We start from the raw sequence: 25,405 nt of genomic DNA, 5'->3' as shown, positions 1-25,405 counted from the left end.
TTACAAATTTACCCCTGTAATTCCGCATAAAAACTCGATGTCACGTAAAATCCGCAGAGCTTTAGACGATCCGCAAAGGGTGTTTTGCGGATCCTTTGGTCAATTTCCGAAATCTGTTTTTTCTCGCTTATTTTTTCTTTAAACCACCCCCCTCCCCTCTCATTTTTTTTTGTTAATTTTGGAATTTTGTCGAACCTGTGGTAGAATAATATAATTTATTATTTTATTTCGTGGGTTGGGGGTTGTTATTTTTGAACTGTGAACATGATCCTCATGAATCCCAATTCGTGATGATGCTTCCTCGCCGACTTACCGAATTCCCAGTGGACCAATCTCTTTCTTTCGAAAGCGTCTCAAAATACTCTTCCTCCAACTTCCTGACCTCAAGTTTTCATGGAAATTATTACAACTCCTAACTTCAATCACATTTGTCTGCTCCCGAAACTATCCAGGATTCCAGGTTATGTCTTTCCTGAACCTTCTGCAACGTCCATATCAAATTCTTGAAATCTAAACGATAAATTCATCTGGAATTTCTGTCTGTTCAGGGTTCTTGAACGTATGTATCTCATTTCATTTCATTTCAATTTCCATATGCGTCAAGTATCGGGCACGCATAAATGACTTCTCAATCATCCTCCACAAGCTGTGAATTCTCACAGATTTTATGGGTGTCTTCACCATCAATTTGCCCATGTAAGAGAAGAACCCAATCGAGTTTTTGTAGTTCAATAAAGCTCAATTGCTTCGTCAGCGGGAAGAGGCTCTCCAAGAGAAGAAAATTTTCGCTAATTCGGGCTTGTGTGGTTCCCAATGATGGAGCGAAACATAATCTAAACTTAGAATTTGTGAATTCCACAAAACGTGGTGCTAAACACTATGTTGTGAAGCAAATTTTGGATGATTCATCATCATCATCTGAAAGTTCAATTCCTTTGAGCTCTTCAAATAGCTTTACTAACTTCAGAGAGGACCCTATTGTAGATAAGCTTAGAACTCAACTTGGGGTCATACACCCTATCCCTTCACCTCCTATAAATCGAAACATTGTTGGATTATTTGTATTCTTTTTCTTTGTCGGAGTCCTGTTCGATAAAATTTGGACATCAAGAAAAAAGAACAAATCAAGGGATGAAGGGACACCAGGGATATGGCCACAGGTTCCCACTAGTTTTTCTTTGTTCCTTGAGAAAGATTTGCAGAGAAAAGAGTCAGTAGAGTGGGTTAACATGGTGTTGGGGAAGTTATGGAAGGTTTATAGAGGTGGGCTTGAGAATTGGGTAATTGGGTTGCTTCAACCAGTTATTGATAACCTAAAGAAACCTGATTATGTGGAGAGAGTTGAAATAAAGCAATTCTCATTAGGGAATGAACCATTATCTGTTAGGAATGTTGAACGCAGAACTTCTCGTCGTGTCAATGATTTACAGTAAGTATTTCCCAGTTTTGTTGCTGTTTTTTCAGAGTTTATGTTGCTTGTTTTTGTCTCAAAAGCTTGAATTTGTTCCCAAGAGTGTTGAGAAATTAATTATGGGCATCGTGTATGCCCATAATTAAACTTTATATACTAAGATCCTTGGCAAATTAATCAAATTTGATCCATCACGTTTAAAATTAAAACCCATAAGCCTTTCTCATTTCAGTGCATGCCCTTTTGTCTTTTGAAAGTCATGTCCAAAGTCCACAAATCTTTAGTATGAAAAACGACGATAAACCTTTTGATTCCACAAAAGCAAACAACAAGAAGCCACGAAGGTGAAGTTCATTGGGATTTGAGCAGGGTATACACAGCCACACAGGGTGATTTTGAATGTTATATATAGGATTAAATACAAGAAATAGTCACATACTTTGATTTCTTGTTTATTATTGCATCATTCTTCCATTTTTCTTCCTATTACAAGTTTGTAGTTTCTATAGTATATGTGAGCATGTACTTTCATATTTTTGTTAATATAGCATCCTACTTTCATTTTCCTATATTACAACTTTGTATTTTCAGTTTTTTTTTTTTTCAAAATATTGCCACTTATAGCATCGAACCTTCATTTATTTTCTTTTCAGGACATTGTACTTTGAAAATTTTGCCCAATTATAGCAATGCCATTCAAATACAAAGCAGTTTTCATTGCTACAATTGGGTATTTTTTTTTTCAAAGTACAATGTCCTAATATGAAGATAACTTATTATTTCTTTTATTAGTTTAAGTTTAGACTTTAGACTAATCTAATTCTTATTGACTGATTTGTTATTATGTTTGTTGTGAAGGTACCAAATAGGACTTCGTTACACTGGTGGGGCCCGTATGCTATTAATGCTATCACTAAAATTTGGCATAATTCCAATAAAGGTCCCTGTGGGTGTTAGAGATTTTGACATTGATGGAGAACTTTGGGTTAAATTGAGGTTGATTCCATCAGAGCCATGGGTGGGAGCTGTTTCATGGGCTTTTGTTTCACTTCCAAAAATTAAATTCGAATTGTCACCTTTTCGTTTGTTTAATTTAATGGGTATGTCGTTTCTTTACACTTTTAATCACTTTTTTTTTTTTTTTTTTTTTTTTTTTTTTTTTTTTTTTTTTTTTATCTTAGTACCCTAAAATTAATTTATGGAATATAACTTGTTTCTTTCATGCATGTGTTAATGCCACATCAGCCATCCCTGTGCTCTCCATGTAAGTGATATTATTCTCTTGAGACTATCATCATTTCTCATTGACTTTGCGATTATGTTCCATCTTGTTCTATCACAATCTTCTGTACCTCAGTACTTTACCTAATAAACTGAAAAGTAATCCCTCGTATATCACATATTTGGAAAAAGAAATTGTCTGTTTATCCAAATTATCGACTAAAATGCCCTCAAATAAAGACAAACGGGGAACTTTATGGACCCAAATGAACAAAATTAGCTTATATGTAGTAAATATAGGTGCAATGGGAAAGTTTAGTTGTGAATCTTTTAAAAAAAGGAGATGATGCAATTTATTTGGGAAATCTCAGACAGTACAAGTTGCATTTTTAATTTTGATATTTCAAACTTAACTATGACAATTTCCTATACTACCCTTGAAGCATCTCACTCTCTGTCTCTTCCACCTCCTAACTATTTGACCTTTTGTGGGTTTTTTATGATCCAGTTAAGGAAGACATACTCTCCAATTCAATTATAGTTGATGTATTTCAGTTATTACTATTTTCATTTATTGGTTTTGCAGAATTTTCTTTGTCACATGTATGATTTATTTAATTCAGTTTTGGGTTTTTTTAATACTAATATTTAATTTGATCTTGTGTGAAATTTAAGGTTTTTGACAAAACTTTTGACTGAGGATTTGCCACGGCTATTTGTTCGTCCAAACAAGATTGTATTAGACTTTCAAAAAGGAAAAGCAGTGGGCCCCATTCGAAATGATTTCAAGACAGGAGAAATGCAAGAAGGAAATAAAGATTTTGTTGGTGAATTATCAGTTACTCTTGTTGATGCTCGAAAGCTCTCTTATGCCTTCTTTGGTATCTTTTCTTTCTTATATACCCTTTTTATCCCAACAAAGTCCTTTGTGTATATTAAATCTGTAACCCTAATACATCCAAATTTACATTTTACATAGTTGTTTATTGATAATTTGCTAAATATTCACTTCTGGATCCTTTTCATATTCAGGAAAAACAGATCCGTATGTTGTATTAAGGCTTGGAGATCAAGTAATACGTAGCAAAAAGAACAGTCAAACAACTGTCATTGGGCCTCCTGGTGAGCCAATATGGAATCAGGTGAGATTTTGAAATGTTGGTTTTGAATTTTTGTAGATATAAATGCGGAAAAGTTTCATACTACATTTTTTATAAGATTATATAACAAAGTGGTTTCTTAGAAAAAATATGCAATCACGTGTCATTTTAAGACCAAAATATGCAACATTGTAATCGGGAATGGGTGACACTGGTTTAATACTTATTTGTGCAACTGACATATGGTTGAGTATTTCATTTCATATAAAAGATCACTTTCTTGCATAAATTTGGAAAAAGTGAAATGTTGTGTAAATGCGCGTTTACCCCTTTGAAATTTAGAAGTGATATAAATATGTGTTTACTATATTACAGGATTTTTACATGCTAGTTACAAACCCTAGAAGACAAAAATTGTCGATTCAAGTGAAGGATGCTCTTGGATTTGCAGATACGACTGTTGGCACAGGAGAGGTAACATTTTATTTATTTATTTATTTATGCTACCATTTGAACATTGTTTATTTATATTTGCTTTTGGCATAAATCTAACACTTCACTTCACGTATGCAATTATGGGTCTGAAGTTTTATCGAGTTTTTTTGATGATATTAGTTGATAAGATCATCATATCAATGGATAAGTCATACCATTATCTTTTTTGCTGACATGGCACATTTAAAATTTAAACATGTTTCCAGGTTGATCTCGGATCTTTAAAAGACACGGTTCCAACTGACAAAATTGTAGCCCTTCGAGGAGGGTGGGGCCTATTCAGAAAAGGATATGCCGGAGAGATTCTTCTTAGATTAACATATAAAGCATACGTTGAAGATGAAGAAGACGAAAAGACTGAATCCATAAAAAAAGATACAGATGCATCGGATGATGAATTGTCTGATTTAGAACAAGCTGCTCTTACATATGGGCAACGTGTGAGTGATATATCAAATGGAACCAGTAAAGAAGCTTTCATGGATGTTTTAGCAGCTTTACTTGTTAGTGAAGAGTTTCAAGGCATTGTGGCTTCTGAAACAGCAAATGCTAAATCTTCTAATGATTTTATCAACTCTGAGTTAAAAGAGAGATCGCGTGGTGCAGTTGTGGCACCCGAAGTTTCTGATTCTCAGAGTGGGTCTAGAGGTAGCAATTTGTTGTCTTTCAACGTTTTTTTTTTCTTTATAAATTATTTTTTGTGATATTTGATTGTGGATGTATTTTGCAGAGTCGGTGTTGATTTGGCTTGCTGTGATCACGAGTATTTCCATACTTATAGCGCTCAATGTGGGTGGCTCGAGTATTTTTAACCCGTGATGTGAAAGCTTCGGGTTTTATAGTAAGTATCTTTTTATCTTTTTGGCTACTTTTGAATGTACAAGATAAAGATGAAGATACTGTGTTTGACATGCGTTTGGACTGATGTCAAAAGAACACAATTGAAATTTTCTAGGCCATCCGAAAAGGTGGACCAAAAGTCAGACTCGTGTCAATGGGACAAGATTTGGAAATTTTTGTGTCATCCAAAATGGTGGGACCGGTGTCAATGTCACAAATAGTGAATGTTTAAAGAAGATTTGTGGAATTGAAAAGTTAATGAGTCCGATTTTATAAAAAGTTAGGATTTAATGGAAAAACCATGACTTTCTCTATTAAGTCATTCTTTTTGTGTTAAGTATAAGTGCTCTTTCTTACATTAAGTAAATAAAACACTCATACTTGGCCATTATGGATTAAGTAGTGTCCCCTTTAAGTAAAAAAAAAACAATGTAACATTAGTTCTATTGCAGGTTAGCTCCACGACTTCTCCACAAATGTGGGAGTTGAAAGTTTAATTGCTTCATCAAGAAGAGAATGTTTGTTATTGTTTGGCGGCTTGAATTGAGTAATTTGTTGAGAGCATGAAGCGATTATTTTTTGTCCTATTTTTTATCAACTTGTAGCAATTTTTGTTACATTACATATATGGTATTTGGTATGGTTATGTAGATTCCCAACCTTATAGTCTTGAAAATTGGCATAACATGCCCTTGGCTTTTTATATATAAGAAAATGTCACTGTAGCCCCACGAACTTATACATTTTGATTTAAAAGGTCCATATTGTTATTTTTTTTTGGTTTTATAAGGGCATAAATTCACATTTTACCGACTTTTAAGGCTATTTTCTAGAAAATGAAGGGATCACCCGATATTTGGTCTGTTTTTAATTTCACTGTTGTTAAAAAAAAAAGAAATCCAATTGCTTGGATTGTTTGCAAAAGAACTATTCATGATTCTTGTGAACTAAATCAACAAGGTAGTTTTATTTTTAACCTAAAACATCCACAGCTTTTGTATTTAACCTAAAATAGCAACATAGCTTATATTTTAACCAAAAACAACCACACATACATTATAACTACTAGTTTATAACCCGTGAAAACCACGGTTATAAAATTAATTAAACTTTCATATAAAAAGTCAAAATTATTAATTAATCATTTTAAATAAATTATTATTTAAGAGATATTTTTTTAGCTATATAAAATTATAATCGTTGATTTAAATAAATACATAAAGTTATATCATCTTATAATATGTATTAATTTTATTTTATTTTTCAATCTAATGTTATTAATTTAATATAATTAAAGTGGGAAAATTTTAAATTTTGAAATTTAAATAAAAGAATCAATTATTAGTTTAATATACTTAGAGTGAAAAAATTTAAAATTTGAAATTTGAAATAAATAATTAATAGGTTGACAAGTGACATGATAAGGGATATATAACATTAATGATGTGTTTTAATTGTATGACATTTGTCAATAGGAGATTAAACCTATTCTTTTATTAGAATAGGGATATATTTAGTTGCAAATGATATTTTTTGCTACATTACTTATTCTTTGATCCTAAAACAAAATAATCGTTGAAGAATATATATATATATATATATATATATATATATATATATATATATATATATATATATATATATATATATATATATAACCGTTTTTTTTTTAAATTGGCAAAAAAAAGTTGATCCGATTTTTTTAATATCAGGTAGGTTAAAATTATAGTTAATAATAGGTTTTAAAATTATACCGCCAAATGTGCAAACGTTTATATTTTTCAGCTATAGCCCTTATATTTTTATAAATTATTTAAAATTTATCCAGCTAATAAAAATAACCCCTAAACTCCTAAAAGTACTGCTTACAATGCATAATATATAATTTTTTTTATAAAAATAATCCCTAAACTCCTAAAAGTACTACTTACAATGCATAATATATAATTTATTTTACAGTTATGACTCTTATGTTTTTATGAGTTATTCAAAAACCATCCATCTTATAAAAATAGTCTATAAACTTTTTTCCACTTTACTTATAATGCACATTGAACTACTCTTTTTTTTTTTTTTTTTTTTTTTACAATTATGGCCCTATATTCTTATGGATTATTCACAATACATCCAACTTATAAAAATAGTTCCTAAACACTTCCCAATTCTTGATAAATCATCAAACATTCATTTCTTTTAATATTTTAGTGTTTTTTTAAAGTTGTGATATGCTATATTAATTTAATCAATTCATATGCTTAATGTAAGAAAAACAAAGAATACAATACTAGTTTTTACTATAACCAAACCAAAATACTTTTAACCCAAAAATATCAAAAATTTTAAACTCAATTTCACTTTAACAATACCACACAGTTATCCAAAACCAATTAAAATCTGGAGCTATTTTTAGAAAGCCGAAACCTGTTAAATGTGCAGCTCAACTTTGGACAGGTAGGAACTTAAAAGGCCCAATTGAGTTATTGTAAATTTAACTAAAGCCCAATAATATGGTCTTTCTCTGTAAAGTGTAAACCACCGCGCCCTCCCTCTCCATCCCGTCCTCTGTGCGAATTAGCTCCCGTCGTGGCCGCCAACAGCATCTCTCTCATTCTTCGTCGGCATCACCTCTTTCTAAGGTATCTTTATGCTTACTTCGTGTAGCTCGTTGCTTAAGCAATATGTATGTTACGATGCCATAGCTAGCGATTTGTAGCTTAAGTATTCCTGATCTCGCCGCTTGGGAAAAATTATGTTATTTCTAATCTGTTCGACTTGATTCCCTATACTTTCGGAATTCTAGAAACTTTTCCTTGCAAATTTTCGAAATGTGAAGTAGTTTTGTCCATTGCTTACCAAATAGAATCCCCCAATTTATTGTAAGAAAACCTAGATACGTTTCATATACACTGCACTTTGTAAACCTTATTTCACTAGCAGTCTGATGGAGAAAATCGAATAACCACGGAATTCCATTTCCTCTCCCGTTTTCCACTGATCTGCGTGTGTACATGCCTGCTTTTGTTCTTTTTAGCATGACATTCATCCTAGCAATAGATGTTTGTATTTGTGTTCTATCTATTATTCCAATTTTTGAACTGTGTCTGCTGTTAAGTTGTTGTTTACAACGATTTGATTTCTGCAAACTATTAGGTTTTTCCTTAACTTGATAATTGTTAAACATGGCTTGTGTGGGTGTATTGTACTTTTGAAACTTGAGAGTTTCTTTTCTTGTTTATGGAAAAACAAGGATAGAACACTCTGTCAGCTGGTTAGTTGTTATTTATGCTTCAAATCGATTCAATTTTGCACTTGTGTTCAGGAAAAGGAATATTAAAGCGGTGGAGTGAAGAATGCAAGCAGGTGAAGGTGCCCTATCTGTGATGGGCCCACGCCCAATGGATTTATCAAGCATTACTCCATATAGTGGGAGTGGGAGTAAACAAAGAACATCAAGTTTATTGTCACCAATCATGCTGCTGACAGGTCACCAGAGTGGCATATACACCATGAAGTTTAATCCATCAGGAACAGTGGTGGCTTCCGGGTCCCACGACAGAGAAATCTTTCTATGGCACGTAAGTGGGGAATGCAAAAACTTCATGGTTCTAAAAGGTCACAAAAACGCCATCTTGGATCTTCAGTGGACCACAGACGGGTCCCAGATAATCTCCGCGAGTCCAGACAAAACCTTACGCGCATGGGATGTGGAAACCGGGAAGCAGATCAAGAAAATGGCGGAACACTCCTCCTTCGTGAACTCATGCTGTCCCTCGCGCAGAGGACCTCCGCTGGTTGTGAGCGGCTCAGACGACGGCACCGCCAAGCTGTGGGACCTCCGCCAAAGGGGCGCCATCCAGACATTCCCAGATAAATACCAGATCACAGCGGTTGGTTTTTCTGATGCCTCAGACAAGATCTACACGGGTGGAATCGACAACGACGTGAAAATATGGGATTTGAGGAGAAATGAGGTGACAATGACGCTTGAAGGTCACCAGAACATGATAACGGGTATGCAGCTAAGCCCTGATGGGTCTTATCTTTTGACCAATGGGATGGATTCTACGCTTAGGATTTGGGACATGCGCCCTTATGCCCCACAGAATAGGTGTGTGAAGATAATGGAGGGACACCAGCATAATGTGGAGCAGAATCTTCTGAAATGTGGGTGGTCCCCTGATGGGAGTAAGGTTACGGCTGGAAGCTCTGATCGGATGGTGTATATTTGGGATACGACTTCACGGCGGATACTTTATAAGCTTCCTGGCCACACTGGATCGGTTAACGAATGTGTGTTCCACCCAACTGAACCCATCATTGGATCTTGCAGCAGTGATAAACAGATATATCTTGGGGAGATCTGAATTTTCTTTTCTTCACTTCAATGGGACCATTTTGTTTGTGTTTGTCAATGTGAATTCTCTCCATGACTTTATGTTTCTCTGAGTACTGTTTTGTGTACTGTTTCACTTACTTACTCTTTGTAGTTTGGGAATTGATGGAAATCTGTCTGGATTACATGTAATTTCTTGTTTTCTTGGAGTTGTTAGTTGTATATGTTGGATGGATTATCTTTTTCTTTTCCAGTGGTTGTGATTGAATCAGGAATGAAATAGAATGATTTGTTGCGTTACCAGGGAGAATAAATTGTTTATTTTCTTTGTGGAATCGATGCGACCCATTTTAGTTATTACTTTCGGTATTTTAATCTAGGGGTGTTTTTTTTTACGTTCTATCATGAAATGAAATAGAACATGCTTTTTTAACTGTTATTTATTAGTTCTAATCTGATGTAAAAAAACATCGATCAAGGTAGCTGATTAATTGGCAAGTAAATGCTAAACGGTCTCTAACCGCTTACAATTAATGCTAGGGTCTTATCCTAATCTCCTTAATTGGCCAAAATTTGTCTAACAAAATTAAAAGCTCAAAATTAACAAAATAGTCAACAAAAGTAAAAAAAAAAAGTCAAGAAATCGATATGAAAAATCATTTTTGGTTTGTCTCAAAATAATTGTCTACTTTTAAAAATAAATATGTCTTTTACCATAATACCCCTCATTATTAGTTAAATTACCATAAAATTAAATGCAACTACCATAGAATTAAATGCAACATAAGGGTAAGACTGTCATTTCATTTAATAAAGTTAATGGTAATTAATGTTTTCTTAAACTGTGTGTTTTTTTGTCTGTGGACTATTATTTTCGGACGAAAGGAGTATAAAATTAAGCAATAGTTGCCATTTCTCATTAAGTCTCTTGTCTTTTCATATGATTGAGAGTCACTTTTTGCTCTCCTCATATCATTAACAATAACGACATTGGTGATGCTTGACTTAAATGCTTAAACACTAGATTATGATTTTTTATGGTTATTTATTTATTTTGTTAGGATATTGGTTATATTTATTTATTTTTAAATAAATTACTTTATAATTTAGGATCTCCGATTAATCCACCCTATACCGCTAAATCTTTTGACCCTACTCGACCAACTAGCTATTGCTGAACGTTTTTTACAACCAAGGTTTTAATCGACAACTAGTGTGTGTGTGTGTGTGTTAACTTATAGGCAAGGTCATTACTATTTTAACACATGACATAAGGTTGTCAACTGGAATGCCGGGCGGAGGAGTGTAACTGCTTTATCGCGCTATCCGACTTTATGTGAAAATCATTTCGTACTCTTAACTAATCCCTTCCAAGCAAAAGGTGTGCTCCAATGAAAAGTACACAACACTAGTAGTGCCCCTTTTGACGACCAAGTCACAATGGAAACAATGTATCTTTCTAGTAGTTTTTTATTTTATAAATAAATAACAAAATAACAATATTTCTATTACTAGTAAGATACCCACTCTATTACTAGTAAGATACACATACGATGCGGCAACACCAAGTAGTTTCTTTTAACAATTAGTTTCCGACGACGATTAATTTTCTTTTGGAGTTTGTTGCAGGCTAGAAATGAAAAGATGAAACTCATTTTAGATAGAGATGATTGATGGGTTTATTCGGCATGTCATTAGTTTTCTTTACGAAGAGATTAATTTCCAGTTGGAATATAGTTTACTTTCAGAAAATATTATATTTATAAAAAAAAATGCAATGTCTCAACAAATATCATTACTTTCTTACAATTTTCTTTAGGATTTAGGATTTAGGTTTAAGGTTTACAACTTTAGGATTTGAAGTTTGGGGGTGTGCATGGCTTACTTATATATAAATTTGTATGAATTTATATTTTATTCGGATAATAATTTCTTTTAGAGATAAAAATTATATATTTAAAAAATGTAGTATGCACATTGTTTAGATTACACATAATTGTACTTTGTGTCTAATTGTTATGGATATATCGTAAAATATTAAAATAATACAAACCCCTCATAACAGTTATTAATTTCATAGTTTGTAATTAGAAATTAAAAAAATGTTTGTCCACAATTTAGATTGTGGTAGATAACAAATTACATAGTTTGTAGTTTCTTTATTTAAACAAAATTACTTATATTTTAAAAAAGAGTTAATGAACTTGGAGGGTAATCAAATTTTAACTTTGTTTATATTAGGTCCTTAAAGATTTTTTTTTGTACATATTATACCAATATTGTTGTTATAACAGTTTAAAAAAAGTCATTAGATTTTAATTTTGTCCACATTAGGTTCTTAATGTTTTTTTTTTTGTACATATTATACCAGCATAGTTGTTATAACCGTTTAAAGATGACTAATAAGGTTTTAATTTTGTCCATATTAGGTCCCTATTTTTAATATTTTTATCATTTCATCTAACTCCTTTACATTTTATATTAGTATCTAGTTAGATAGTTTTATCATTTCATCTTCTCATTCCATAACCACAGGTTCAATTGAAATGTTACATAACAATATTTTGTCATTTTTACAAAAAAAAACCTAATAATAATCAAAGTCTTAATGATTAAGACTATGTTTGGCGCACCACAGCTAGCTGATAAGCTAGTTTATTTTTCGATCTTTTTAAGTTGTCATGTTTGGCGAGCCAAAAAGTAACTTATAAGCTAGCGTTTTAAAAAGTTACTTAAACTAGTTTTTTAAAAGTTTTTTTTTATTTCCAAATATACCCCTTAATTAATTGAGAAAACATATTTTTTAAATGCCCTTTTATGTCATTATATAAATTTCAGATAACTTATAAGTCAGTGACAGAGACAGGGTCAAAGTAAAAAGAGTATCCCGGACAAGTAATGCGGTATCCCCTATAAATAATGGTTTATCAGGGATACTCCACTGGCGGAGCCAGAACTTATCGGGGATACCTCATTACTTTTTAGGGATACTCTTTTACTTTGATTCTGACTTTGCTACTGACTTATAAGCTATCTGAAATTTATATAATGACATAAAAAGGCATTTACAAACTATGTTTTCTTAATTAATTAAGGGGTATATTTGGAAATTAAAAAAAAACTTTCAAAAAACTAGTCTAAGTAGTTTTTTAAAACGCTAACTTAGAAACTACTTTTTGGCTTGTCAAACATGACAACTTAATAAATATCGAAAAATAACTTAGAAACTACTTTTTTTTTAAATGACAAAATCGTTATGTAACATTTCAATTGAAACCATAGTTGTGGTGAATGAGTGACTAAAATGAGAAGATGAATGATGAAGCCATCTAACTAGATACTATTATAAATTGTAAAAAAGTTAGATGGAATGATAAAAATATTAAAAATCTAATATAAAATGTAAAAGAGTTAGATGAAGTGTTAAAAATATAAAAAATAGGGACCTAATGTGGGCAAAATTAAAACCTTATTACCCTAAACAGTTATAACAGTCATGTTGGTGTAATATGTACAAAAAATACCTTAAGGATCTAATATGGACAAAATTAAATTAACTATTTTAAATAGTTATAACAACCATGTTGATGTAATATGTATAAAAAAATTCTTAAGGCCTTAATGTGAACAAAATTAAAACCTTATTACCTTCTTATATCATTAACCCTTTAAAAAAACACGTATACTTTTTTGTTTTTAGTATGACATTGATCAAATTTTGGACTTACCTAAATTTTTGGGTCTTATTGTCCATTGCACTTTGGTAAATCAAATGGCAATTTATGTTTATAGTCATTTGTTGTTGTAATTAAATAAAATGGTGATTTATGTTTATGGTCATTTTGTTGTTGTAGTCATCATGTTGTGTTCAAATATTTTTTAAGTTTTCACTTGTTTGTTTTAAATGCTTTTGATTTTATTTATTCAACTCAATCTAGTTTATATGAGATATAATATCGTAGGTAAGAAGTTAAGTAAATGTAAATCATCTATTTATGTCAATTATTTATAAGTTATGAATTATCAACTGAATTGCCATTCAAGATACATGCATATTTTAGTACAAAACTTCAAAATTATGATGGTCATACTCATCAACGTCCGTATCAATAAATTCCACATTAGTAATATAGTGATGATCACCACCAACATAAGACAAAGGGTGTCAGACAAAAACACCATTGAAGTTTAATTCCATTCTTAAATAAATCGTCATGCATTAGCGAAAAGAAAATGTTAAGGTTCGAAACTACTTATAGCCAATACGACCGTGAAACCCTTAACTTTTGTGCTCTTTTTCTTTTTTAAGGAAACAAAAGAGAATCCCCCTTAATAAATAAAAGTATTACTGTAAATATTAGGATTTGTTTTATTCAACTTTACAAATGTGTATTTCCATGTGGATCAAGGTTGTCAAATCACGATTTTGATCGTAGAATCATACGATCATAGTTATAAAAACCAGTCGGATCGTATACTAATTATATTTGAGGTAGGATCATATGATCGTAGAATCGGGATCCAATCCTATTTTACCTTCCCTTGATTTTTTTTGGAGAAAAATGAATTTACCATTTTATATTTTTTATCCTTTATCAGTTTATTGTTTATGATTTTATATTATGAGTTGTGACTAATGTTTTGAAGTTTTTATAGCTTTTGAACGGAAAACTGAATATCTGAGATATTTTTCATGTTTTATTTTGTGGGATCTTAGGATCTCGATCTTACAAACCTAAAAATGATCTTACGTATAATCCGATTTTGACAACTTTCATGTGAATATGTAAATAAAGGTAAATTGGGTCATTTTGTGAACATAAAAATTTTAAATTTTACAAAATGAGAGAAAATGGGTCATTTGGAGAAGAAACTATAATTTTGTAATATTGAGTGGTCATTTTGTGAACATAAAAACTTTAAAGGGAAAATAATTTGTAAGGGTAACAAAGTATTAGACTTATACAAAAAATACCATTGAATTTTTTTTTGTACACACATCACCAATCAACTATAACTTTTGTATATATATGACCATTAAACTTCACATTTGTTCAAAAATACTATTATATTACCGATAATAATATGTCATTAGCCATGTAACAAGCCACGCGACATGTCATGTGGCTGCTGACGTGGATTTTACTGTTAATTATGTACACATTATACCATTAAACTATTTTTTGTACACATCATACTATTAAACTTTTTTTGTACACATTTTACCATTAAACTTTTTTTGTACACATTTTACCATTAATGTTATATAATTTATTGAAAAAAATATCATTTCAAAAAATACATATTATTACATAAAAGTAGGTTTCCCATCACCTGATGTGGATTTTACTGATTTTCTAAATTTTAGTAACTTATCATTATAAGTCATTTTTCTATTGGTAAACAACGACATAATTTCAATGCATTTTTTTTAATCATCAACCATAATCAAGAAGAGAAGGGATTATAATAAGGTAACATGTATAAAATGTTTCATGAGTTTATAAGTATGCCTCAAACGTAGTTTCCTAAGAAAATGACTTATAAGAATATGTTTATTAGACATTAGCTAAAATAATAAACAATTGAGTATTTCTTCGCCGCTCCAGATAAAAGTCTCAAGTTCAAACCTTGTGAGTTTCAATTGATGTATGACCAACATAAATTCACAATGTAGTTGTAAAAGAAAGTCCTTAGTATCATTGTAAAAAACAAACAGTTTCCCCCAAACCTTACAAAATCAGGGAGTCACAATAGGTGATGGAAAACCCATTTTATGTAAAAATATGTATTTTTTGAAATGATATTTTTTGAATAAATTATATAAGATTAATGATAAAATGTGTACAAAAAGTTTAATGGTAAAATGTATACAAAAAAAGGTTTAATGATATAATGTGTACAAAAAATAATTTAATGGTATAATGTGTACATAATATACAATAAAATCCACGTCAGCAGCCACATGACATGCCACGTGGCTGGTGACCTACTATTACCGGTAACATAATGATATTTTTTGAATAAATGTGAAGTTTAATGGTCATATGTATACAAAAGCTATAGTTGATTGATGATATGTGTAAAAAAAAATCCAATGATATTTTTTTTTGTACAAATTCTTGGTTACCCAAGTCATTTCCCAACTTTAAATTTTACGAAACGAGAGAAAAAAATGGTCCCAAACTTCTAAAGTATAGACCCAACCAACGGCAAACCTCCGACCCAAGCTACTTACCCTCAATCAGAATTCAAACTCCACCATCACTAGACGTGATACCCCCACTCCGATATCGCACTTACGAGGTAAGCATGATAGCATTCGTTTCTGGACATTCAGATGTCTGAACCTTTTATCTTCAAAAGTTTATTTGCTTTCACTTCGAAATTTGACACTGCAGACGTTTAGTTGTTGATCGTTTTAATTTGATAATCTTGTTGCTTGACGCGTTTGACTATAAATTGTGAGCGTTGAAAATTTAAATCCTGATTATGTAGATTACTGGATTGAAACCCTAGTTAGGATGGTATCTCACGATTTCAAGTCAATGTGTTAACTTCGGCCTTACTAAATTGTTGATCTATAACACCATGAACGATAGGACAGCCAGTTAATCTGACGATGGTGACCATTTTTTTTGATCTCACTACAGGACGATTTTGAAGTCAATTAGGCCATGGGTGATAGTCAGTACTCTTTCTCTCTAACAACTTTCAGGTATAATCAACATGTCAATTTCTCCAATGGTGATCAACTTTGATTTCATTTGAAATTGCAAAATTGCTAGAACCCTTCATCTTATCACTACTTCTTGTTGGTAGTCCTTCTGGGAAGCTTGTTCAGATTGAACACGCCCTAACAGCTGTTGGCTCTGGTCAAACCTCTTTAGGAATTAAAAGTGATTACACTTTACAAGCTTGCATTTCTTGTAATAATAAATTTCTATAGCATGATGGAATATCATTTGAGGCTTGAGCAACAAGTTTACTATTTGGAAATTCGTGGTATAAAACTCTATCTGCATCTGATATATAATTTAAGTGATGACTTCAAAGTTTAGGATCATTTTTCTACAACTATTAGAATCTAGCCATGGCTGCTGTGCTGAAACTGTTTCCTGTTCTTTATTGTTCTATTGCTTACATGTCTTACCTGCTGATTGCAGCTGCCAATGGTGTTGTAATTGCAACAGAAAAGAAATTACCATCCATTTTCTACAACTACAAATTTCCTTCTTTTTATTTTTTACTAAAACCAGAACAAGAGGGTTAGGTTAATCTTCGATAAAATCCAGTTTTGTTGACTTCAGGTACAAAAGATTCAGATATTAACTCCTAACATTGGAGTGGTATATAGCCATATAGGTATGTTTCATAATATCTATCAACATGAAATAATATTACACTCCTTGTTGCTGGATTTGATGACAAGGGTCCTCAACTATATCAGGTATTAACTAAATTGAGATGCTCTTTTTCATGATTTTATGGATTTAATTGTTTCAAAACGTATATGGTATATACCTGTCCTTATTGATATATAACTAAAAAATCAACCTTTTTCAATTATATTATCATTATTTTACTAGAAAATTCAAATACATATATATCCTGCAGGTGGATCCCTCAGGTTCATATTTTTCCTGGAAAGCTTCAGCCATGGGAAAGAATGTATCTAATGCCAAGACGTTTCTAGAGAAGAGGTATACCATTATAGTTTTAATATATAGGGTTAAATGCAAGAAATAACAATGTATTTTTGTTATTGTTTTTTTTTTTTTAATTATTATAATTTATAGCATCCTACTTTATTTATTCGTATTACAGTATTGTACTCTACAAAATCTACCCAATTATAGCAATACCAGTGAATACAATGCAATTTTCACTGCTATAATAATGTCTTGATAATAAAAAAAGAATCAAAAATACAATGCTAATAATGGTATGTTTTTTCAAAGGATTGTGTTAATAAGAAAAACAAATGAAAGTAAATTGCTATAATAGAAAGAAATGAAAGTAGGATGCTATTATACAAAAATAAATAGCAGTATGTTGGTTTTTTAGGTACACCGATGATATGGAACTTGATGATGCAGTACACACCGCAATTTTGACATTAAAGGAGGGGTAATTATCGTCCTTTTTTCATTCTTACTGCTAATCAATGCAAACGATAATAAAACCAAATTAGTTTCGTATTATTTCACGTCAAATGTTTTGAAATGTTTTATAATCTTTATACTCAACACTTTTATAATCCACCATCTTATATAAATTGTCAGCTTGTAATGTTAAGTTTAGTATTTAGTAAATATGTGTTTTATTGTAGATTTGAAGGACAAATATCTAGCAAAAACATTGAGATTGGGATTATTGGCACTCACAAAGTATTCAGGCAAGTCTTATTTATTGTACATCGGATTTTGATTAATATTTATGTGGCATGCACTTTAGAAACTATTTGTCAAATTACTAAAATACCCTTTAATAAAAGATGGTGTTGTTTCCTTGTTTCAGAGTGTTGACACCCGCAGAAATTGAAGACTACCTACAAGAAGTCGAATAGTTATTAACTTATTATTTTGTTTTTGGTTGAGCCTCAACAAAATTTCTTTTTTGGTTGTAAATATCTTGATCTCTTCTGGCAAAAGTGTTGGAATTTATAATAATATAATATAGATTATCTATGTTCTTTGCTGTTGAATATGCATGGTTCCAGGGTGTCTTACAAAAGTTTCATGTTGTAGGCCTTTTAGTTTAATCAAATTTGATAAACCATGGGCAGAATATTTGATTGCATATACTAATGGTTAATTATAAGTGTTTTATAGGTGTACAAATCTTAGAAAATGCTTTTCCTACTTTAATCAAACGTCTGAATATCATTTTGTATCGAAATCAATACTATTTTGGCTTGGTTTTTTGACGGGAATGAGATTTATGGGTCTGTTGTTGTTTGTTAGTATATTATATATTTATAACGAATTGGAATTTATAATATTTTTGGTTTTTGTTCAAATCGGTGAAATATAGTAAATTTTAATCAATATTATTATTGATTTTAATAAAACTCTTATTTTTCTTACAAATATATTACTGTAATCAATGATGGATAAATTTGAAATCTTGAAAGATCTACAATCATCGTCATCTTTTTATTTTTATATTACCACATCAGAATTTACTAATTATGTTTAACAAAAAATCTATATTTTTAGATTATATATATATATATATATATATATATATATATATATATATATATATATATATATATATATATATATAATTTATTATGTTAAAGAAAAAATGAGTCGAATTGGTTTGCCTCTTTGAAAGTTTATAATTAATTAACCATTTACTGTAATTATAAAGTACTATCATTATAATAATGATAATTTTATATTTATTAAAACACATTAAAAGCTTAATGCATTTAGATATACCTACTTACAATGATTCGATCACTTTAACTTTTTCTTTATTGATTAATTATATAAAAACCATAGGAACCTCGTATTTCTTTTGGTTTAACCCCCTAAGAAATTCTTTTACAATTTAACCATAAAAACTTTATAACCATTACAAAATACACTCCAACCGGAGTAACATTCTTTTATAAAACAATTATTTCGATAATAACATAACATTTGTATATTATTTAGGTTATATTTCTTATTTACCTTATTATTTTATGACAAAAGTATCTATATTCATTCACAAATGAAGTAAAATTACCAATTTTCACTAAATAAACAGGTACCATAATAATGATAGAAACAACTCACCTTTAAATTCCAATGATATTTCCCAACAACTATTTTGATTTTTGAAGCACATAATTTTGACATTTCATAAAAGTTATTTTTAACCTTTCACCTGTAAAATCTCCAAAACAAGATCACACATGAAAAAGGTCGAAAGATTGGCATCAAATCGCAACTGGATTTTTTAACAATCCTCATCGCACTGTTCATCCAACACAAAATTACCCCTTTAATTGCACAATCACGTTCGTTGTCATTGTCATCGTCATCGTCATAATTATTATTATTTTATTAAATTTTCTTTTAGTAGTAAAATAATATGACCTTCAAGCGATCTGAACCTATAGTCCAAGAACCCAAGGTACTCCATTGTTTGGCCTTCCCAGATTTAGCCAAGTATCTGCCTCCTTCCCCAACAGAAAAGGACAACCCTATGACTGCCTTCATCAAGCTCGATGATTCTCCGATGTTCCAAAAGCAGGTGCTTTGTGTTTTTTTCTTTTTATTATTCAACTTGAACTTTGGGGGGTTTTGCTTCCATCTTAATCTACCTGCACGCATGATTATATATATGTAGTTGGTTTTCTATTTTCCATAGATATGGAACCACATGTGGTGCTTCCTTATGAAATGACAATTGTTTGCTGAGTTCAATTTTGTCGATGATACTAGTGATCTAGGGAAAACCTAAATTGAACGCTATTTGAAGAGTAGTTCGTTTTGGGAATTGCGTATAGATACCTCTTTTGGTTGAAGTAATAATCCAATGTACATTAATAAAATCTCCCAAATCTGGAATGATCTGAAATTGCTTCAACTTTCTGTAAACAGGTGCGTTATCTTGAACAGACAACAGATGAGCTCAAGCTTCGTTGTCAAAAACTACACAAAGGGAGCAAAAAGTATATGTAAGTGACACAGTTCAATTTTCATCAATCTGATTCTTCTTTGCTGGCATTTCTGGACATGATAGACTGATATTGATGTTAATGGGGGCAAAATCTACATTTTTCTGTTGTCTCAGTGTCATTCTCTCACTTATCTCATTCTTCACAGGGATGGTCTTGGGGAAGCATGCAATATGGACCTTCTATTTGCAGACTCAGTGGAGGCTTTTGGTGGTGGACAAGATGACCCTGTCAGTGTATCAATTGGAGGTTAGTTTAATGGTAACCCATCTTGCTTAATCTGTTAATCATATCTTGTTTTTGTTTCTGAAAAGAACTTTTATATATATATATATATATATATATATATATATATATATATATATATATATATATATATATATATATATATATATATATATATATATATATATATATATATGTGTGTGTGTGTGTGTGTGATTTATCAAATTACTCCTTTTTTGGTTTTTATTTGGTAAGGTCCAATAATGACTAAATTCGTTAGTGCTTTTCGAGAGATTGAAACGTTTAAAGAGCTTCTTCGTTCCCAAGTAAGTGAACAAATTGCATTTAAAGCTCATGGTAATTTATGGCAAATTAAACTTCTCTATGATAATTACTTGTTCTTTCTATGTGAGATTAACTTGAAACTCTTAAATCTAAGAAACAACTTTGTGTCTATTTGCAGGTTGAACATTTACTCGTTGATCGTTTAGCACAGTTTCTGTCCGAGGATCTGCAAGATACAAAGGTGTGCTTATCTTCTCATATATATATATATATATATATATATATATATATATATATATATATATATATATATATATATATATAAATATATAAACTTGTGTTGTTTTTAGTAGAAATGGCTATATGTGGAATTAAGAATGTAGATGAACAAATTACGCACAGGTCACACTGACATTAGTATTCAATATGTCAGCTTGATTTTTTTTTGGTGATAATGAGATAAATCATGAGAGATTCTGTTACAATAGTTGTTCGTGAAAAGTAAGTAACAAAATTTATACACAGAGAATCCTATTTATAGTGGTGACAGTTAAGTCGGTTAAGCACTTCTCCAGTTGTGATTTGCCATGTGTCTTTGTAATTTCAAGAATTTAATTATCATCGTACAACAAGTGAGATGGCAAACGGGCAACAAGCTGCGCCGCTAAGCCTTTTTGTATAGCAAAGCTCAATCTTTTAAAGACTACATTCCAAGAATCTCTAAACCCTAAATACCTTTCAACAAATTAATGCGATTCTTGTTATATTTATTATTATGCTCTCTTTTTTAATTATCTTGATAATAGTTAATCTATGCCATCTTGTTTTGCTCAGGACTCACGTAAACGATTTGACAAAGCTGCACATTCATATGATCAGGTATATGGATATGCTTACATATATTACATAATAGCATGATTGTAGAAAGATATGTATGTTGCTATAATTCCTTTATTTAGTTCACATTTGTAGTTCGCTTTTAAAATATTGGAAGTATCCATAAAATTTGAAACATATTGATTTTTGTATTATGACTACAGGCTCGTGAAAAGGTTGCATCTTTGAAAAAGAGTACACGGGATGAAGTTGTTGCTGAATTAGAGGAGGTATTTTATAACCAATTGAGGTTCTCAACTGAGTTGACTCATCAGACATTATGCTCATTATATTAATTTCCTTAATCATGAATTATGGCTTGAGTTGAACGGAATTTTCTAAAAACATAACATACAATATGTGTAAATAGAAGCACAAAAGTATTATTAATCATGAGAATATTGTTTTTATTCATATACCAAAATTCACTTATGACTTGCTGTATAAAGTACATGTACATGAGCTTAAATTTTACTTATTTTTGCAGGATCTACAGAACTCAAAATCAACATTTGAGAGGAGCAGATTCAATCTAGTATGTGTAATAAATATGTAGTGTGTTTTACATTTCCTCTATTGATTATTATTCATTTTTGAGGTTTAAGATTTTCTCCATGGTGTTTTTTAAGGAGTGCAGGTAAATTCTCTCACAAACATAGAAGCAAAAAAGAAATACACATTTTTGGAATCTCTTAGTGCAATAATGGATGCTCATTTGAGATATTTTAAGCTGGTGTGTTACTTTTAAACATCAACTTTATTTTGCATGTGATACGCTGTCTTTAGACTAACCACAATGTTTGACTTTTTAGGGGTATGAACTATTGAGTCAAATGGAGCCTTTCATTCATCAGGTTGTTCTTTCACCATTTCCCTTTAGTAAATTATGACATATATTTTTCGTTTTGTTATATAGATTTTATTTTTCCTAAGGGGCTATGCTATGTCTTTTTCCCATTAAGTAAAAAAGAAACAGCCCCTTATTTCCATTAATAATAATGGAATGACAGATAATTATCTTTTTATCGAATAATGTGGACCCCACTTGATTTCAGGTGTTGACATATGCCCAACAATCTAAGGAACAAGCAAGTATTGAACAAGATAGACTTGCAAAAAGAATTCAAGAATTTAGGACACAAGCAGAAACAAAGGTCCCACTGCCTATTAATGTGGGCCCCACTACAACCACAACTGGTGTTACTGTAAATGGTGTCGGAATGAATTCTGATAAAAATATAGACGCCATAATGCAGTCCACAACAAAAGGAACAGTAAGTACATTTTATAAATAATAAAAAAAAAATCCCATTTACTAATTACTATTAATAAATAATAACAAAATTATAATATTTGTTTTAGGTCCAGACAATCAAACAAGGGTATCTTTTAAAAAGGTCTTCAAGTTTACGAGCGGATTGGAAGAGACGATTTTTTGTACTTGATAGCCGTGGGAACTTATATTATCATCGGATTCCACCTAACAAACCTATCGTGAGTTATATTTTTTGTTTTTTTTTTTTTATATAAAAATTTATAAATTATATGATCTTTATGTTGAATCTTGTTGTGTAGGCTTCACAATCATCAAATTCACTTGCGTCTACTGAACAACAAAGCCGTGTATTTGGGAGGTTTAGATCAAGGCATACAAGGGCAGCATCACATGATGATGAAAATTTGAGTTGTCATACTGTTGATCTTCGTACTTCCATTATAAAACTTGATGCTGAAGATTCGGATTTACGTTTATGTTTCAGGATAATTTCTCCATTAAAAGCTTACACACTGCAGGTGAGACTAAATGACCGTTTTACCCTTGCATTCCAACAAACAAGTTTCACAATACACATTAATTTGAGTTTATTCATCAATTTTAATGTGAGAGGAAAAAAGAAGACAGACAAATAGGTAAAGGGTTAGTGTCTGAATACATGAAGCCAGATTCTTTGGCTTAATGTAAAAAGCCCATTAAGTAAAAAAGAAATAGCCTTAAATCATGTCAGCATTAAGTGGAGAATTTGCAAAACTTTGATAAAATAATGATTTATGTGATTTGGGCAGGCTGAAAATGAAGCTGATAGGATTGACTGGATGAACAAGATCACAGGAGTAATTGCCTCTCTCTTGAACTCCCACCTGAATCAGGTTAAAACTATTTTAAATTTCATTAATAATTTACTATTATTATTAATCTGTGGGGCTACAATTACAATCACAGCATATATATTCTTATATTATTTATTGTGATTGTGATATCTACAGACACATTTTGGAAGAAGTAATTTGGGCAATATCAGCGAAGCAGTTGATGACGATTTTACTGTGTTGAGTTTTAATAACGAGGGGGGATCTACAGGTGATAACATGGACATGAATCCAGCAGATTCTGTCTCCAGTATTCTTCGAGAGATTCCTGGAAATGATCTGTGTGCAGAATGTGGTGCACTTGATCCTGATTGGGCGTCTCTTAATCTTGGCATATTAATGTGCATTGAATGCTCTGGTGTACACCGCAATCTTGGAGTTCACATATCAAAGGTATAAACCAACTTTAGGAGTCTAAATGACCGTTTTACCCTTACATTCCAAATAATTAAATTTCACAATTTTCATTAAATTTAAAATTATTCATCAACTGGTGCAGGTGAGGTCAATCAATCTAGATGTGAAAGTTTGGGAACCTACAGTTATGGAACTGTTTAGAAATTTGGGGAATAAATACTGCAATTCCGTATGGGAGAAACTACCTCAAACCAATAAATTTTTTATCGAGGATGAAACAGATGCTGTTTTGGTTAGCAAGCCTAATCCTAAAGACGCAATTCAACAGAGGGAGAAATATATCAATGCAAAGGTAAATGAGTAAATCTATAATTATAACAAATCAATGAAAGTCATACGTTGCATTTAACCCTAATAAACGTGAATCATGTTTGTTTTAATCCCACCAGTATGTGGAGAAGCTGTTTGTAGAAGCCAGCAATGGTAGTAACCCTAACCCTTCTTCAAATGCCACAAGAATATGGGAAGCAGTCAAGGGCAACAACATACAAGAGGTATATCGCATGATTGCTACATCAAATTCAAATTCAAATATTGTGAATGCCACAACATACGATGACGTGGCGCCTTCCGATTTGATCCACGATCTTGATTCCACTAAAGATTCGGATCCAAAATTGTGTAAAAGAATAAAGGATTCTAGAAGGCCGGAAAGTTGTCTTCAAGGGAGCACGTTGTTGCATTTAGCATGTGGGTCCGGGTATCAAGTGATGGTTGAACTGTTGCTACAGTTTGGTGCTGATATAAACAGGCCTGACTACCATGGCAGGACGCCTCTTCATCATTGTATCTTTTCTGGAAATAACAAATTAGCCAAATATATGCTCAGAAGGTAATAAATATTTAAATATCTGTTTTCTTTGCTTTTATGATTGTTGATACTTCTTCTGGTAACGTGTGTATCTGAATTTGGTTTCAGAGGGGCAATTCCGTCAATTAAAGATGGGGGTGGGCAGGGTGCCCTAGAGAGAGCCATGGAGATGGGAGCGATTACTGATGATGAGCTACTAATATTGCTTTCTGATGGGAAGTGAAGTGGAGACAGGAGATCCGAGAGGAGAGGGGGGTATATAAGTCATTTTGACACCGGCGAGTTGTTTCATAGAGGGAGGAAGTTTGATATCTTTATACGTTTTGCTTTGGTCGTTTAGATTTGATTTGTATGCGTGTATGTTGCAGTTGTACACTTGTTTATGGCGATAGTGTTTCTATTGTCATGTCATGTGGTGTGAGTGTCTGTGTGTGGAAATATGAGGGAACATATTTATATTTTAAAATTTTATAATGTAAACCACCTAAACGAAAGAGAAACGTGTCTTCAGTTTTTTTTGCCACACACTACCCTCACCATGCCATTTAGATGAGGTGGGTTAACA

The 25,405-nt window shown here is 31.5% G+C and overlaps 3 protein-coding genes and 1 pseudogene across 4 annotated transcripts; all 4 read left to right on the top strand.

Moving 5' to 3' along the window:
- The first annotated feature begins 253 nt into the window (after positions 1 to 253).
- Positions 254 to 5,802, top strand: LOC145092152 (synaptotagmin-2-like). The gene is made up of 9 exons (XM_079030064.1): positions 254 to 1,429; positions 2,270 to 2,511; positions 2,657 to 2,675; positions 3,308 to 3,513; positions 3,665 to 3,774; positions 4,108 to 4,206; positions 4,434 to 4,875; positions 4,958 to 5,068; positions 5,520 to 5,802. Exons 1-8 carry the CDS (start codon positions 621 to 623, stop codon positions 5,044 to 5,046), a joined length of 2,016 nt encoding a protein of 671 aa, XP_078886190.1. The 5' UTR covers positions 254 to 620; the 3' UTR covers positions 5,047 to 5,068; positions 5,520 to 5,802.
- Positions 5,803 to 7,553: 1,751 nt separating this feature from the next.
- On the top strand, positions 7,554 to 9,700 carry LOC145092151 (Transducin/WD40 repeat-like superfamily protein). The gene is made up of 2 exons (XM_079030063.1): positions 7,554 to 7,703; positions 8,387 to 9,700. The coding sequence occupies exon 2, from the start codon at positions 8,418 to 8,420 to the stop codon at positions 9,429 to 9,431; it is 1,014 nt and encodes a 337-aa protein (XP_078886189.1). The 5' UTR covers positions 7,554 to 7,703; positions 8,387 to 8,417; the 3' UTR covers positions 9,432 to 9,700.
- Positions 9,701 to 16,493: 6,793 nt separating this feature from the next.
- On the top strand, positions 16,494 to 18,107 carry LOC145095215 (proteasome subunit alpha type-2-B-like; annotated as a pseudogene). The gene is made up of 6 exons (XR_013703693.1): positions 16,494 to 16,580; positions 16,711 to 16,850; positions 17,018 to 17,103; positions 17,468 to 17,530; positions 17,733 to 17,798; positions 17,921 to 18,107. The product of XR_013703693.1 is annotated as a proteasome subunit alpha type-2-B-like (transcript).
- A 1,375-nt stretch (positions 18,108 to 19,482) lies between these two features.
- Positions 19,483 to 25,363, top strand: LOC145092150 (ADP-ribosylation factor GTPase-activating protein AGD4-like). Its single transcript, XM_079030062.1, has 18 exons — positions 19,483 to 19,651; positions 20,002 to 20,078; positions 20,227 to 20,327; positions 20,559 to 20,629; positions 20,767 to 20,829; positions 21,423 to 21,467; positions 21,629 to 21,694; positions 21,952 to 21,999; positions 22,102 to 22,197; positions 22,277 to 22,318; positions 22,520 to 22,738; positions 22,827 to 22,958; positions 23,040 to 23,258; positions 23,529 to 23,612; positions 23,730 to 24,005; positions 24,112 to 24,321; positions 24,419 to 24,861; positions 24,949 to 25,363. The coding sequence occupies exons 1-18, from the start codon at positions 19,490 to 19,492 to the stop codon at positions 25,061 to 25,063; spliced, it is 2,469 nt and encodes an 822-aa protein (XP_078886188.1). The 5' UTR covers positions 19,483 to 19,489; the 3' UTR covers positions 25,064 to 25,363.
- Positions 25,364 to 25,405: the final 42 nt, after the last annotated feature.

Source organism: Lactuca serriola, chromosome 3 (assembly GCF_051521515.1).
Source record: "Lactuca serriola cultivar US96UC23 chromosome 3, Lser_US96UC23_V15, whole genome shotgun sequence".
Lineage (NCBI taxonomy): Eukaryota > Viridiplantae > Streptophyta > Magnoliopsida > Asterales > Asteraceae > Lactuca > Lactuca serriola.
Note: the sequence above shows the minus strand (reverse complement) of the source record. Positions and strands in the feature narration are given on the sequence as shown.